Genomic DNA, 14,508 nt, shown 5'->3' with positions numbered 1-14,508 from the left:
TTATTTATTTTGTCCCCTTCAAAAAAATGTTTAATACAGCATTCTATATGTATATGTGTGTTTTAAATGTTAAAAAAAATAATTAATACATCATAGAGTTGTTTGTGGTGGAGTAAATTAAACGTGATATGCGGTGATGTCATAATCGTGTTGCATTGTGGGTTATGGAGCTGCCTGAAGTGTACATATGAATGTCAGATATCGAGGGAGCGAGGGTCTGTCCATATAAACTTCCCTCGTCCACTTTCACGAAGTGGAATGCACTTCAAAATGGTGGCAGGGATTCCCCCGAGGGGAAGTGTTTAGGGAAGTTTGCGAGTGCGTGTCTAAAACTTGGAGTGGAACGCAGCCTTGGCATTTTCGAACAACCTGTCACGAGTGACGGTTCCCCAAAGCGCAATCAGCGCAGAGTTGAGTTCCCTTTCGAAAGGGAACCTTTATGTTCCTGCCCTTTAACCCAGTGGTTCTCAACTCCAGTCCTCGGGACCCACTGCTCTGCACATTTTGTATGTCTCTCTTATCTGACACACTCAATTCAGTTCATGCAGACTCTCCTAATGAGCTGATGATCTAAATCAGGTGTGTTAAATAAGGGATACATACAAAATGTGCAGAGCAGTGGGTCCCGAGGACTGGAGTTGAGAAACACTGCTTTAAAGGGTTAAGGGTGATTAATGAGAACTATTAGCAATTAATGAGAACTAAAGGGCAATACAATTAAAGGGCAATTAATGAGAACTAAAGGGCAATACATGGCAATACATATAATGACATGTTCTGAGAGCATTACACAACTCTCTTGATGCTACATCATCAGCTGAGGTATGATGTGAGAACACATCCTTATCAGCCCCTTTTACTGGGTTCACATCCCAGGTTCACAACTTAATGCACTGCATTCAGGGACTATGCAATATGTTCTTTAATACAGTAAAAAAAAAAAAATATATTAGTGCATTTTGGAGAATTTCATTCATTCTTCAATAACATTTTCTAAAGGAATTAGCTTCAGACAAATGATAAATTAAAACTCTTAAAAGGCTGGGCAAATTGAACATGTTTCCTAGTGAATTCTATGGGAATCTGTGGTTCAAATATCATGCATGTAAGCATTCAAATTTTTGCTGCTACATAGTCCAGCTTTACTAGCAGCTATTAATTAAGTAATCAGGGCCAATTGTACCTTTTGTCCCAGGCCTGGAAACCAATTTCAACCAAGTGAATGTGCCAGAGGGCCCGTGATGAAGGTTTTGTACCGGGCCAAAGAACTGTGGCTCTCCTAGTAATTTTCCCAATATTTACAAGGATGTATTTCAGTTGTACTAGTGCTTCAGCTTATTAGATAATAATACCCATTTATGAGACATTGGTACACCTGAAGTCTGCAGGATGGTGCCTTCTAGGAACAAAGCTTGACACCACTGACTGCACTAGTATTTATCCCTAGTATTTATATCCTATATTAAAAATATTTCTTATGTCATTAAACACACACACACTAAAGAAGGCCTGAAAGCTGAAAAGTGTACTTTTTTGCTTGTGTAAAAAACATAAAACAACAAAAAACACTGAATTCTGAGTGCGAATATTAAAAGTAATTAAAAAGGTTTTAACGCTCCAAAACGAGTTCATATTCGAGACGAGAGAGCGTGGTGTAAACGACCTTGTTGATCTGCATTATGTCATTAAAGGGTTAGTTCACCCAAAACTGAAAATTCTGTTCATTTATTACTCACCCTTTATGCCGTTCCACACCCTGTAAGACCTTTGTTCATCTTCGGAACACAAATTAAGATATTTTTGTTGAAATCCGATGGCTCAGTGAGGCCTGCATAGCCAGTAATGACATTTCCTCTCTAAAGATCCATAAAGGTACTAAAAACATATTTAAATCAGTTCATGTGAGTACAGTGGTTCAATATTAATATTATAAAGCAAAGAGAATATTTTTAAAAAAACAAAATAACGAATTACATAGTGATCGCAGATCTCAACACTGCTTCAGGAAGCTTCGGAGCGTTATGAATCTTTTGTGTCGAATCAGCGGTGATTTGAGCAGTTTGGCGGTTTGACGCGCGATCCGAATCATGATTTAATACGCTGATTCATAACGCTTCCAAAGCTTTCTGAAGCAGTGTTTTGAAATCGGCCATCACTATATAAGTTGTTATTTGTTTTTTTGGCGCACCAAAAATATTCTCGTCGCTTTATAATGTTAATACTGAACCACTGTACTCACATGAACTGATTTAACTGATTTTACTACATTAATGGATCTTGAGAGAGGAAGTGTCATTGCTGTCTATGCAGGCCTCACTGAGCCATCGGATTTCAACAAAAATATCTTAAAGGGTTAGTTCACCCAAAAATGAAAATTATTCTATATTCTATAAATATTTTAGATTTAGTCCAAGAGCTTTCTGTCCCTCCATTGAAAATGTGTGTACGGTATACTGTCCATGTCCAGAAAGGTAATAAAAACATCATCAAAGTAGTCCATGTGACATCAGAGGGTCAGTTAGAATTTGTTGAAGCATCGAAAATACATTTTGGTCCAAAAATAACAAAAACTACGACTTTATTCAGCATTGTCTTCTCTTCCGGAATCCTTTCCATTATATTGATTCCATTGAATCCTTTCATCTGTCTGCGTTGGTAATGCACTTTTACGTCGCCGTGGTTGTTTTTGGCGATTAGGACATCCGCAACATTTTGAAGCATCGAAAATACATTTTGGTCCAAAAATAAAAAAACTACGACTTTATTCAGCATTGTATTCTCTTCCGGGTCTGTTGTCAATTCGCGTTCATGACTCCGCTGCTTCTTCTTCTTTCCTGTTTTACGGCAGTTGGCATCCAGCTTATTGGTGCATTACCGCCCCCTTCTGCTCCGGAGTGTGGTTCACGACTCCGCAGTGACGCTGCTGATGTAAGACGCTGCTGACATGTTATCTAGTGCACCAGAGCTTCGTTTACAGTCTGAGGGAGACGCACGCTGTATTCAAGCTATTCTACATTGTTTGTATTTTGGTATTGCTATATTTTTTAAAATGGTGCGTAAGTGTGCATGTCGCGGATGTCCTAATCGCCAAAAACAACCAACGCAACGTAAAAGTGCATTACCAATGCCGACAGATGAAAGGATTCAATGGAATCAATTCAATGGAATCAATTCAATGGAAAGGATTCCGGAAGAGAAGACAATGCTGCATAAAGTCGTAGTTTTTGTTATTTTTGGACCAAAATGTATTTTCGATGCTTCAACAAATTCTAACTGACCCTCTGATGTCACATGGACTACTTTGATGATGTTTTTATTACCTTTCTGGACATGGACAGTATACCTGTACACACATTTTCAATGGAGGGACAGAAAGCTCTCGGACTAAATCTAAAATATCTTAAACTGTGTTCCGAAGATGAACGGAGGTCTTACGGGTTTGGAACGACATGAGGGTGAGTCATTAATTACATAATTTTCAGTTTTGGGTGAACTAACCCTTTAATTTGTGTTCTGAAGATTAACGAAAGTCTTACCAGTGTGGAACGGCATGAGGGCGAGTAATAAATGACATTATTTTAATTTTTGGGTGAACTAACCCTTTAAATAGAATTAGTTTTGACTTTCCATATATAGTCAAGCCAGTATGGCTACTTCATAGTTTGGTCACCCTTGCGCACGGCCGTTGCTGGAAGCCAGTGATTTTAGTTTATAAAGCTTTAAATATGGATATTCTTCTTTGCTTCACTTCAGAAAACATTTATTAACCCACGGGAGTCATATGGATTATTTTTATGATGGATGGATGCATTTTTTGGAGCTTCAAAAACTTGGGCACTATACAATGCCATTACAAAGCTGAGAAGAGCCAGTATTTTATTTAATACAAGTCTGATTGTGTTCGGCTGACAAAAGAAAGTAATATACACCCAGGATGGCTTGAGAGGGTGAGTAAATTATGGGATAATTTCCCTTTTGGGGTGAACTATTCCTTTAACTATTAATAACTAATGGGAGTGATACCCAAAATTTGCTATTTGTGGCCAGTGGCAGTAACTATGGAACAGTAATATTAACCTATGTAACGAATGAAGTACAAGTGAATAGGAATAAGTGCTAATGCATATTTCGTAAAATAAAAATGCTAGTTAGTTAAACACATTCCCATAAACAGAAACAGTCAACTACTTGTTTCGCGTGGGTAAGATTATCGGCTTGGTTTTGTGTACAAGTATACTGTACCTCCCAGCGACTGCATGTGAGCATGAATAGACAGAAGGGCATCGCGGTGCCGGTCATGGCATGTGTGGAGGGCATGCTGTACTCCGAGTTGAAGAACACCTCCAGTTTAATCACAGGAGGAGAGGCAGGACGGGTCCACCGGATCAGATCTTTAGTGGACTGGCCGATGAACAGCACCCAAGCCCACACCACGATGAGCTGCCGGCTCACATAGGGATCGACGTTCCACATCAAGAAAGGGAAGAACACGATGAAAAACATCTCATTGCCCAGCTCGGAACCAATGGTGAAGAGATAGAAGAGAAACTTGTTCTCGATGATGAACTCCTGGCCAACCTCACCAGTCAATGAGTTCCTGCGTAAAGGCTTCACTCTGCCTTTGGAGTCTCTCTCTGCCTCTCGCCCCGAGGGTCCGTTGAGAAAATCAGCGGGACTTTCGTCCTGTTCATCATTTCCAGCGGCATTTAAACTTTTTCTCAGCCTTTGGCCCGCGAGTCCGTGTGCTGAATCCCCACTAGCCGCGCGGTCTTCCTGACATTGCCCCACGCAAGCATCGTTGACCGCAAGCTTCGCGTCAGCCTCGGCTGTTTTTTTAGGAAACGTCCCGCGGACGCCGCAAAACTGCTGGAATCTGGCGACATGGCAGGGATCCTGTAGGTATCGACAAAGGCAAACGAATTTGTGGAGCGCCTCGCTTGCCATAGTGAAACCGAAAGAGCTCTAACACTGAATCAATATCACACGCGCTGCTCGTGATGCTGTAAACACAAGCGCGTGCAAAGCTGTGCTAAACAATGGCAGACTATTTTGTACGTCGATACAACGATACAACCCTCGAGTCTTCAAACAACAAGAGACATTAGTAAAATAGAGTGGCTTTCTGACTAGGATCTAGGAAGTATCCGGCAGATGTACGTATTTGAAGGCGGAGACGCGGGCTAGTAATGACGCACTGTAGATCTGTTACAATATATTCGGTTCCTGAAATATTCTGTTCCACTGGTGGCCCTTACGCGAATATTCATGATATCCTCCTCTTGTGGGCATGTCCTTGAGACAACGCGCAAGCGAACGGAACTGAAAATATTAGTAGACGCTTCTCAAATCGCATCGGTTTAATGGATTATTTCGAAAAGGTAATAAAATATTCCTTTGGAATATACCTTTGGAACTTTGTTTTGATGACAGTCTTCATGCCAGCAGCTACTTAAATGTTATTTTTGTTCAAAATATTATAATTATGATAGGAAATTATAGTTTAGTTTTATTATATTTAAAGTTTGACAAGGCAGGATATTGCAGCACAAAACCCCTGAAATGTGTCAAACATAACACATAGGCTAGGCTACTCAAACAACCTTATGTAGGCCTACCTGATTTAAAACTATTTAAAAAGCAGTGAAATAAAATAATTCTGATAATAATAATATCATTTATTTCTGTGAGGTAATACAGCACAAATGCACAGAAAAAAATAAGCAGCTACTTTACAAGATGACGTTATACTTGTTATTATCACCAATGTCCTATGGTTTTGTTTTGCTTTTGTGATGTTTCCACATCATACTCATCATCTTGTAAAGTTGCTGTCTGTTTCAGATTGGATTTGAGAGCTGAAGTCTTGGATAGTTCTGGCAGTGTGTGATCCGGACATAATGAAGGCTGTTCCCGAGTGCCAAGGCCCTGTTTTAATATTTACCTCAGAACCTTTAGCATTTCTTCTTTTCACATATTGTTTTGAATGTCTTTTCAATTTGAGTTACATTCATAGAGTATTTACTTCTGTACTTGTTATAACATTTAATGTAATTAGTAGGCCTATTTATATGATTTGTTGTTTAAAAAAAAAAACACCAAAAAAAGAAAGGTCAATTTTCAGGATAATATTTTAAAGATTATTTTGTGCATTCCAAATAAGCTTTACAGATCTTTAGAAAGGGTTTTAACAATGTTTGTCATGTTTTTTTCAATTATTGCACATGCACCTACAATATAGGTCATCAGTTACAATAAGTTAGAACACTAAAGAGACCTTTTTACTGACTCTGAAAAACACCAGAATAAAGATGACCAGGGTCTCTGATCACCTGTGAATGTGCTTTAGTCCTGCTGCAGGAGACAAGAGGACTGCAGATGTGAACAGAGCAATAAACTGCAATGTCTGTAATGTAAGATGTCTGAGACAGTGCTACAGGGAGACAGAAGGACATGCAGCTGATTGTCCTTACAGTGCCAAACCACATGTGACCATAAGTCCCACCAGACATGTTTGAGAGCGTGAATTGCCTTGATGGAAGAGTGGAGTAACATCTCACAGCAAGAGCTGCAAATCTGGTGCTGAGGATGAGATGCTCTAAACCAGCTGGTGCAGACTTTCAAATACTCTGTCCATCAAATGTCTGTGAAATTTGTTCAGTTTATGTCTCAGTTGTTGAATATTTTTGTTTGTACAAATATATTTTTTAAGAAATTTGCTGTTCGAAAATGTTCGAAAAATGTAGTTATTGCTTTGCAACAAAATATGTGACAAATAACATCAAGTGTGCATTTACTTGTTTGACTTTAATGAAAATTTGTCATAATATCCAGTAAATATGAGAAAACAGGAAATATTTGTAGTTTAGAGTTGATAAGGGTAGCCTTACTGTGGTGATAAACACTGAAAATATCAAAATAATCAAGAAATTAAGGATGACAGAATATTCACACCAGTCTATAGCTTAATTTATTAGGACACCGATACATTTGTAGAGGTTTATTTCAAGTTGTCAACACTATGCAGTAGTTATAGTCACAGAATGACAACGAAGGAAGCAAACTAATCAAACTATTCAAAAACTTTTTAAAGCCTCACAAATAAAAACACTAAACAGAAAACACATCAGTGTAAAACAAGGTTATTCGCTCATGTTTGCTCTGCTGTATCCTTCTGTTTATCTGAATGCCTGCACTCAATCAGGCAAAATAGCTCAGACGATTTATCATATTATACAAACTATGTATTACTTTGAACATGTGAACTGTTGCTTAACACTGAATATTGTATTACCTTTTCGAAATAATCCATTAAACCGATTCGATTTGAGAAGCGTCTACTAATATTTTCAGTTCCATTTGCTTTCGCGTTCTCTCAAGGACACGCCCACAAAATGAGGATATCATGAATATTCGCGTAAGCGCCACCCAGTGGAACAGAATATTTCAGGAACCGAATATATTGTAACACCGGATTGGGACTCATTTTCAGCCCTGTAGTTTCATGCCTTAGACCGGCCCACTTTAATTCACGACAGACTATATTAAAATAATGTAATTAAAACCTCAGTATATAAGTCTGCAATAGTGCACTGTTCTCTACAGCCTTGTAAATAATTGTATTTTTCAAAAATATCTTCAAATACCCATGATAGTACAAATGATAGTACAAAAAATGCTAAAATTTGATATAGAGTTATTTTTATAGTTATAATAAAGATTTTATAATGTGAACCACTGATTAATTCTCTAGCCATCTAGTGGCTGTAGTTAAAAATTCATGTTATTTTAATTTTAATTTAAAGGTGCCCAAGAATGCTTTTTCACAAGATGTAATATAAGTCTAAGGTGTCTCCTGAATGTGTCTGTGAAGTTTCAGCTCAAAATACCCCATAGATTTTTTTTTATTAAATTTTTTAACTGCCTATTTTGGGGCATCATTAACTATACACTGATTTTGGCAGCGCGCCGCTCCTTTAATTCGCCTGCTCCCTGCCACACGAGCTCTCGACTATATTACAGTGCATTTACAAAGTTCACACAGCTGATATAACCCTCAAATGGATCTTTACAAGATGTTCTTCATGCATGCTGTATGCATGCTTCGAATTATGTGAGTAAGGTATTTATTTTGATGTTTACGTTTGATTCTGTATGAGTTTGAGGCTATGCTCTGTGGCTAACAGCTAATGCTACACTGTTGGAGAGATTTATAAAGAATGAAGTTGTGTTTATGAATTATACAGACTCCACATGTTTAAAAATGAAAATAGTGACGGCTCTTGTCTCTGTGAATACAGTAAGAAACGATGGTAACTTTAACCACATTTAACAGTACATTAGCAACATGCTAATGAAACATTTAGAAAGACAATTTACAAATATCACTAAAAATATCATGCTATCATGGATCATGTCAGTTATTATTGCTCCATCTGCCATTTTTCGCTGTTGTTCTTGCTGGCTTACATTGTCTGTGCACAGATCCAGACGTTAATACTGGCTGCCCTTGTCTAATGCCTTGAACATGGGCTGGCATATATGAAAATATTGGGGTCATACATATTAATGATCCCGACTGTTACGTAACAGTCGGGGTTATGTTGAGATCCGCGTGTTTTCCGGAAGTCTTTTAAACAAATGAGATTTATATAAGAAGGAGGAAGCAATGGGGTTTGAAACTCAATATGTCTTTTCATGTACTGAACTCTTGTTAACTATGCCGAGGTAAATTCAAATTTTGATTCTAGGACACCTTTAATTAAGTGTTTGCTTTCCAGTAGATGGCAGTAATCGTCCACTAAACCCAGGCACATTTTTCATGTCTATCACTATGAATGAAATTTAGAAATGTAGATCTTTATTAAAGTGGATTTAACATAAAATGTTGCTATTTAAATAAATGTATATACTTAAATTATTACAAATTGAGGCAAATAAATAACACAAAATACCATAAATCCTACAAAATTGCACAACTTCACAGTAAAATATTAAAGTAGGCTAAAAGTTACACGTTACAAAAATCAAATTTTTCTGTCTGGTTAAGCTAGCAACAGGCTCCGGGGCAGATTCGCCTTCAAGTCGCCAGCTTGCGGTAAGACGGTAAGAATAGTTAAAATATGCTTTATTTTTACAGCTGTGTCCAGTAACATTACCGTTCATTGCTTTGTTTGATGTTTTTAAAAATGACCACATGGACAAGTTAGCTCTTCAGTGTCATTCGCGTTAACTTAGATTTGAGTAAAAAAATTTGGCAAATAACCTTTTGAGTAAAACGCTATTTGGACAGAATTTCATATCTTTCTGAGAGGTGGGGCGATTTAATAAACTGTTCGGGTTTCAGTCCAATCCTAAACGCAAATTTTCACCCCTTTCCAGTAAAATAGCAGGCGAGATAAGCTAATGTTAGGCCTAACGTTACCTATTATTTTTCACTGAACTTCTAGTTGTTTTAGTCTATTTTTTAAAAAAATGAGATGGAGAATAGTCATGTAATGTTGTTTCAGATAATTATTTCACATCCTATTAATTCATAATTAATAAATTACCGTGTGTGTGTTCTGTTGCAGCTTACAGCTCAATCAAGTGCCGCCAGTGTGTTTTTTGGAGTAACGTTATTTCTTCTTTCTATTTCATTTTTCATCTGAGGAAAGTAAGATTAAAAACTGTTTTAAACTTGATTTAGCCAGCTCTTTTGTCAAATACTGATAATGGTGACCATTATCAGTATTTGACAAAAGAGCTGGCTAAATCAAGTTTAAAACAGTTTTTAATCTTACTTTAATCAGGTCCACAACTACAGCTTTTAACATATAATAAATGTGCGGACATGAACACAACTTCATTCTTTATAAATCTCTCCAACAGTGTAGAATTAGCCGTTAGCCACAGAGCATAGCCTCAAACTCATACAGAATCAAACGTAAACATCAAAATAAATACTTTACTCACATAATTCGAAGTATGCATACAGCATGCATGACGAACATCTTGTAAAGATCCATTTGAGGGTTATATTAGCTGTGTGAACTTTGTAAATGCACTGTAATATAGTCGAGAGCTCGTGTGGCAGGGAGCACGCAATTTAAAGGGGTGGCGCTGCCAAAATCAGTGTATAGTTAATGATGCCCCAAAATAGGCAGTTAAAAAAATTAATTAAAAAAAACTAGGGGGTACTTTGAGCTGAAACTTCACAGACACATTCAGGAGACACCTTAGACTTATATTACATCTTGTGAAAAAGCATTCTTGGGCACCTTTAAATATTCAAGCTTTTATATAGCAATCCAGTCTATCTGATGTTGGTCCATTAGATTTTAAATATTTCTGTGTAGCCAGTTTTGGCCAGAATACTATTTCGAGAGTGATCTGAAGGGTATCCAGACCAAATGAACCACATAAACGGGTCCAGATCGGATCCGCGGCGGATGAGCTGCTTCATAAACAGGTCCAGATCAGATCCGCGGCGGATCAGCTGCTTCATAAACGGGTCCAGATCAGATCCGCGGCGGATCAGCTGCTTCATAAACGGGTCGGATCCGCAGCGGATGAACTACTTTATCGGCAGACACGGGGTGGGTCTGCACCGGATCAGAACTGGATCCACAATCCTTATCTGTTCCGGATCCGCTGCGTTGTGCAAGTGGACTCCGTTCCGGACCCGTTTTGCGGATCCGTTCCGGAGCTTGTGATACCTCCGGGGCGGATCCGTTGCGGAGTGAGTTTGCTATCTGGGTAGTTGGACAGAAAAATGAATATTGTTGGCCAATGTGTAATAGCATAGCAAGCAACATAACATAAGTGATAGGCCATATTTTATTATTTGCCTACTATTATTACGATATGAGTAAGCTGCATACATGCCTTTATCTTTTGCATGTTTTCCCCTCTTCCTTTTTATTTATGTAACTTACGTTACTTAAATCGGCCTCCGGTGGCTTAGACCTTTTGCCTTACCATAATTTAGCGTTACTTTTGAGTGAGTTGTCTTCTCCAGGCGCACACTCCGAGTCCCTCCCGACCAGGTTAATTTACTCACTGAGTGACATGATATCATTGACGTTGCGTGCAAATGAGCGGTAAAACCCGATCGCGCATTCGTTTGTTTGTTTTTTCTTGCGCGGGTGCCCCGTGCCGCCCTGGGCCGTCCAGGCATAAATCCGTCACTGAATGGTTTTTAGGAAAAAGTTAGGCAACTCAGCTTAGTACATTTGGCCGCGTCCACAGTTTCTAGAGCATCCATATTTCAACCCAGTGCCATGACAACACCGGCCCTCGCGGCCAAATAAACTGACCGGCCCACCGGGAATTCTCCCGGTGCACCGGTTAACCAATCCGGGCCTGCGCAAGCGAATGGAACTGAAAATATTAGTACACGCTCCTCAAATCGCATCGGTTTAATGGATGATTTCGAAAAGGTAATAAAATATTCAATGTTAGTCAACAGTTCAAAAACAATGCATAGTTTGTGTAATATGATAAATCGTCTGTGTTATTTTGCCTGATTGAGTACAGGACAGGCATTTAAAGGTGCCCTAGAATTAGGCATAGTTAAATAACAAGAGTTCAGTACATGGAAATGACATACAGTGAGTCTCAAACAACATTGTTTCCTCCTTCTTATGTAAATCTCATTTGTTTAAAAGACCTCTGAAGAACAGGTGAATCTCAACATAACACTGACTGTTACATAACAGTCAGGATCATTAATATGCACGCCCCCAACTTTTGCATATGCCAGCTCATGTTCAAGCCATTAGACAAGGGCAGAACATCTGGATGTGCACAGCTGAATCATCAGACTAGGTAAGCAAGCAAGGACAATAGCAAAAAATGGCAGATGGAGCAATAATAACTGACATGATCCATGATATCATGATATTTTTAGTGATATTTGTAAATTGCCTTTCTAAATGTTTCGTTAGCATGTTGCTAATGTACAAAAAACAGACAGAGACTTTACAAGATGATGAGCATAATATGGAAACATCACAAAAGCAAAACAAAACCATATGACATTGGTGATAATAACAAGTATAACGTCATCTTGTAAAGTAGCTGTCTATTTTTTCTGTGCATTTGTGCTGTATTACCTCACAGAAATAAATTATATTATTATTATCAGAATTACTTTATTTGACTGCTTTTTAAATTGTTTTAAATCAGGTACATAAGGTTGTTTGCGTATGTGTTATGTTTGACAAATTTCAGGGTTTTGTGCTGCCTTGTCAAACTTTAAATATAACAAAACTAAACTATAATTTCCTATCATAATTATACTATTTTTTTACAAAAATATGTCCAAGAAGACTGTCATCAAAACAAAGCAAAACAAAAGCAAAGTTTAAATTCCAAAGGAATATTTTATTACATTTTCGAAATAATCCATTAAACCGATGCGATTTGAGGAGCGTGTACTAATATTTTCAGTTCCATTCGCTTGCGCGTTGTCTCAAGGACACGCCCACAAGAGGAGGATATCATGAATATTCGCGCAAGCGTCACCCAGTGGAACAGAATATTTCAGGAACCGAATATATTGTAACACCTGTCATTCTCAATTATGGTCTGCAGACAATATTTATTCACTAATAAATTATAATAACTAGCATGAAACAGGAGGATCTGAAAATGGGCGGTGCTCAGCACTTAGTCAGGTTACGATGAGTCCGAATTATAAATCTTCCTCAGTTATTCACTGTGCATAATGTATTCAACTGGTATTAACGTTTTTGGTGTCATTTTCAAGTGTAAATTATCGTACAGGACGCTTCTGAAGAAGCTTGTTTTAATGGCGTTTTCACGTGGTAGCTACCTGTTACTTTTCTCCTCGCTGTTCATGCTTCACCAATCACATTCATTTATAAGTACTACTAAAAATCATTTTGTAGGGATTGCTGAGGATTTCTATTTACACGAATGGCGGAAAAAATGCTCAGAAATAACTCACTTAAATCATTCGTTCTGAGCAGGGGCCTGTACCATGATGGTAGTACATTTATGGTCAAAACGACATTGTACTTCAACAAATATATTTTCAGCTCCCTTTAACAGTCCATACAAATGTTTAAAATACATAGACACAATATATGGTGGATAAACCAAAAATAACTAAATATATAAACTAACGTTAAACAAAGGGCGCAGCTTGCACAATCTACTCCTCTTGATTGTCTCGTTAAGACGACGCAGAAGTGCGTTCCAAAAAAGGAGTATTTTTGACCCCTACACCCTTCATCCCTTCGAAGCTCTCACTCCAGAGGGTAAACCCTGAAGGGATTAGGGCATAGGGATGAGCCCTTCCGTACCATGATGCTGATCATCAACTTTCTTCTTCGTTAGTTTTTTGGCGCGTTGCATCCTGTGTGCATATCGCCACCTACTTTTGCTGTTATGCAGTCATGATTTATTTTTATTAAATTTCTTCCTTGTTTTTGCTCTTATCTAATTTTTCACATATACTTATATATCTAATTAAATATTTATTGATGCTCGATTCTATTCCTTCTTCCCAGGACCCACCTGGCGCTGCATGTTCAGCTCCTCCAGACTAAATCCGTGGTCTCCCAAGATCCAGAATAGACTAGAGCATCCGCGTTCTATATTTAAATCCTTTCCTATATATATATATATATATATATATATATATATATAATTAATATCCTATATCCAACTCTATTAAAATCATATCCTAATAAATATTCTAAATTCTTATTTACCTTTCCTTTTTTAAAAATGATATTAATTCCTCCCTTTCATTATCATAACTTTTACAATCATATATTACATGCTCCACTCTTTCTTTCTCCCCACAATTTTCACACAGACCAGTCTCATGTATTCCAATTATAAACAATGAAGCATTCAATCCCGTATGTCCAAGTCTCATCCTAGTAATTATTACCTCTTTTTCCTATTTCTACCACTTATATTTCTTTTAGTATTTACCATTTTTTTAATATTATATAAATGCCTTCCCGTATTATCAGTATTCCATTTTTCCTGCCATTCTTTATTAATACTTTCCTTAATAATAGTTTTAACTTCACCTTTACTTAAAGGAACATTAAAATCTATGACTTCCCTTTTTAAAGCATTTTTTGCTAATTCATCAGCAGATTCATTACCAGCTATTCCTACATGTGCTGACACCCAGCAGAATCCAACTACCACTCCTTTTCTTTGAATCCGCCATAATAATGTAAATATTTCACACATAAGATCTTCTCTAGAAGGATGATGAGTTGATAGCGATGTTAAAACTGAAGCAGAGTCAGAGCATATCACTACTCTGACTGGATATACTTCCTCTACCCATGTTAGTCCTATTATAATAGCAATCATTTCGACAGAATATATTGACAAATTAGACGTTAATCTTTTAGTTATGGATATTTTAAAATCTGGAATATATATTCCTACTCCTGTAATACCCGTTTATATAATATTATATAATATACCATTGTTTCCTCCTCAAATGGATAGTTAACATCTTCAGTATTACATTAA

The 14,508-nt window shown here is 37.5% G+C and overlaps 1 protein-coding gene and 1 long non-coding RNA gene across 2 annotated transcripts; one reads left to right on the top strand and one right to left on the bottom strand.

Moving 5' to 3' along the window:
• Positions 1-3,498: 3,498 nt before the first annotated feature.
• On the bottom strand, positions 3,499-5,229 carry LOC125277788 (sphingosine-1-phosphate phosphatase 1-like). Its single transcript, XM_048206292.1, has one exon. It carries the CDS (start codon positions 4,942-4,944, stop codon positions 4,153-4,155), a length of 792 nt encoding a protein of 263 aa, XP_048062249.1. The 5' UTR covers positions 4,945-5,229; the 3' UTR covers positions 3,499-4,152.
• A 2-nt stretch (positions 5,230-5,231) lies between these two features.
• Positions 5,232-7,325, top strand: LOC125277789. Its single transcript, XR_007186987.1, has 2 exons — positions 5,232-5,378; positions 5,826-7,325. It is a non-coding gene; the product is annotated as an uncharacterized LOC125277789 (long non-coding RNA).
• Positions 7,326-14,508: the final 7,183 nt, after the last annotated feature.

This window comes from Megalobrama amblycephala, linkage group LG11 (assembly GCF_018812025.1).
Source record: "Megalobrama amblycephala isolate DHTTF-2021 linkage group LG11, ASM1881202v1, whole genome shotgun sequence".
Classification (NCBI taxonomy): domain Eukaryota; kingdom Metazoa; phylum Chordata; class Actinopteri; order Cypriniformes; family Xenocyprididae; genus Megalobrama; species Megalobrama amblycephala.
This window is presented reverse-complemented; position numbering and strand designations above follow the sequence as displayed.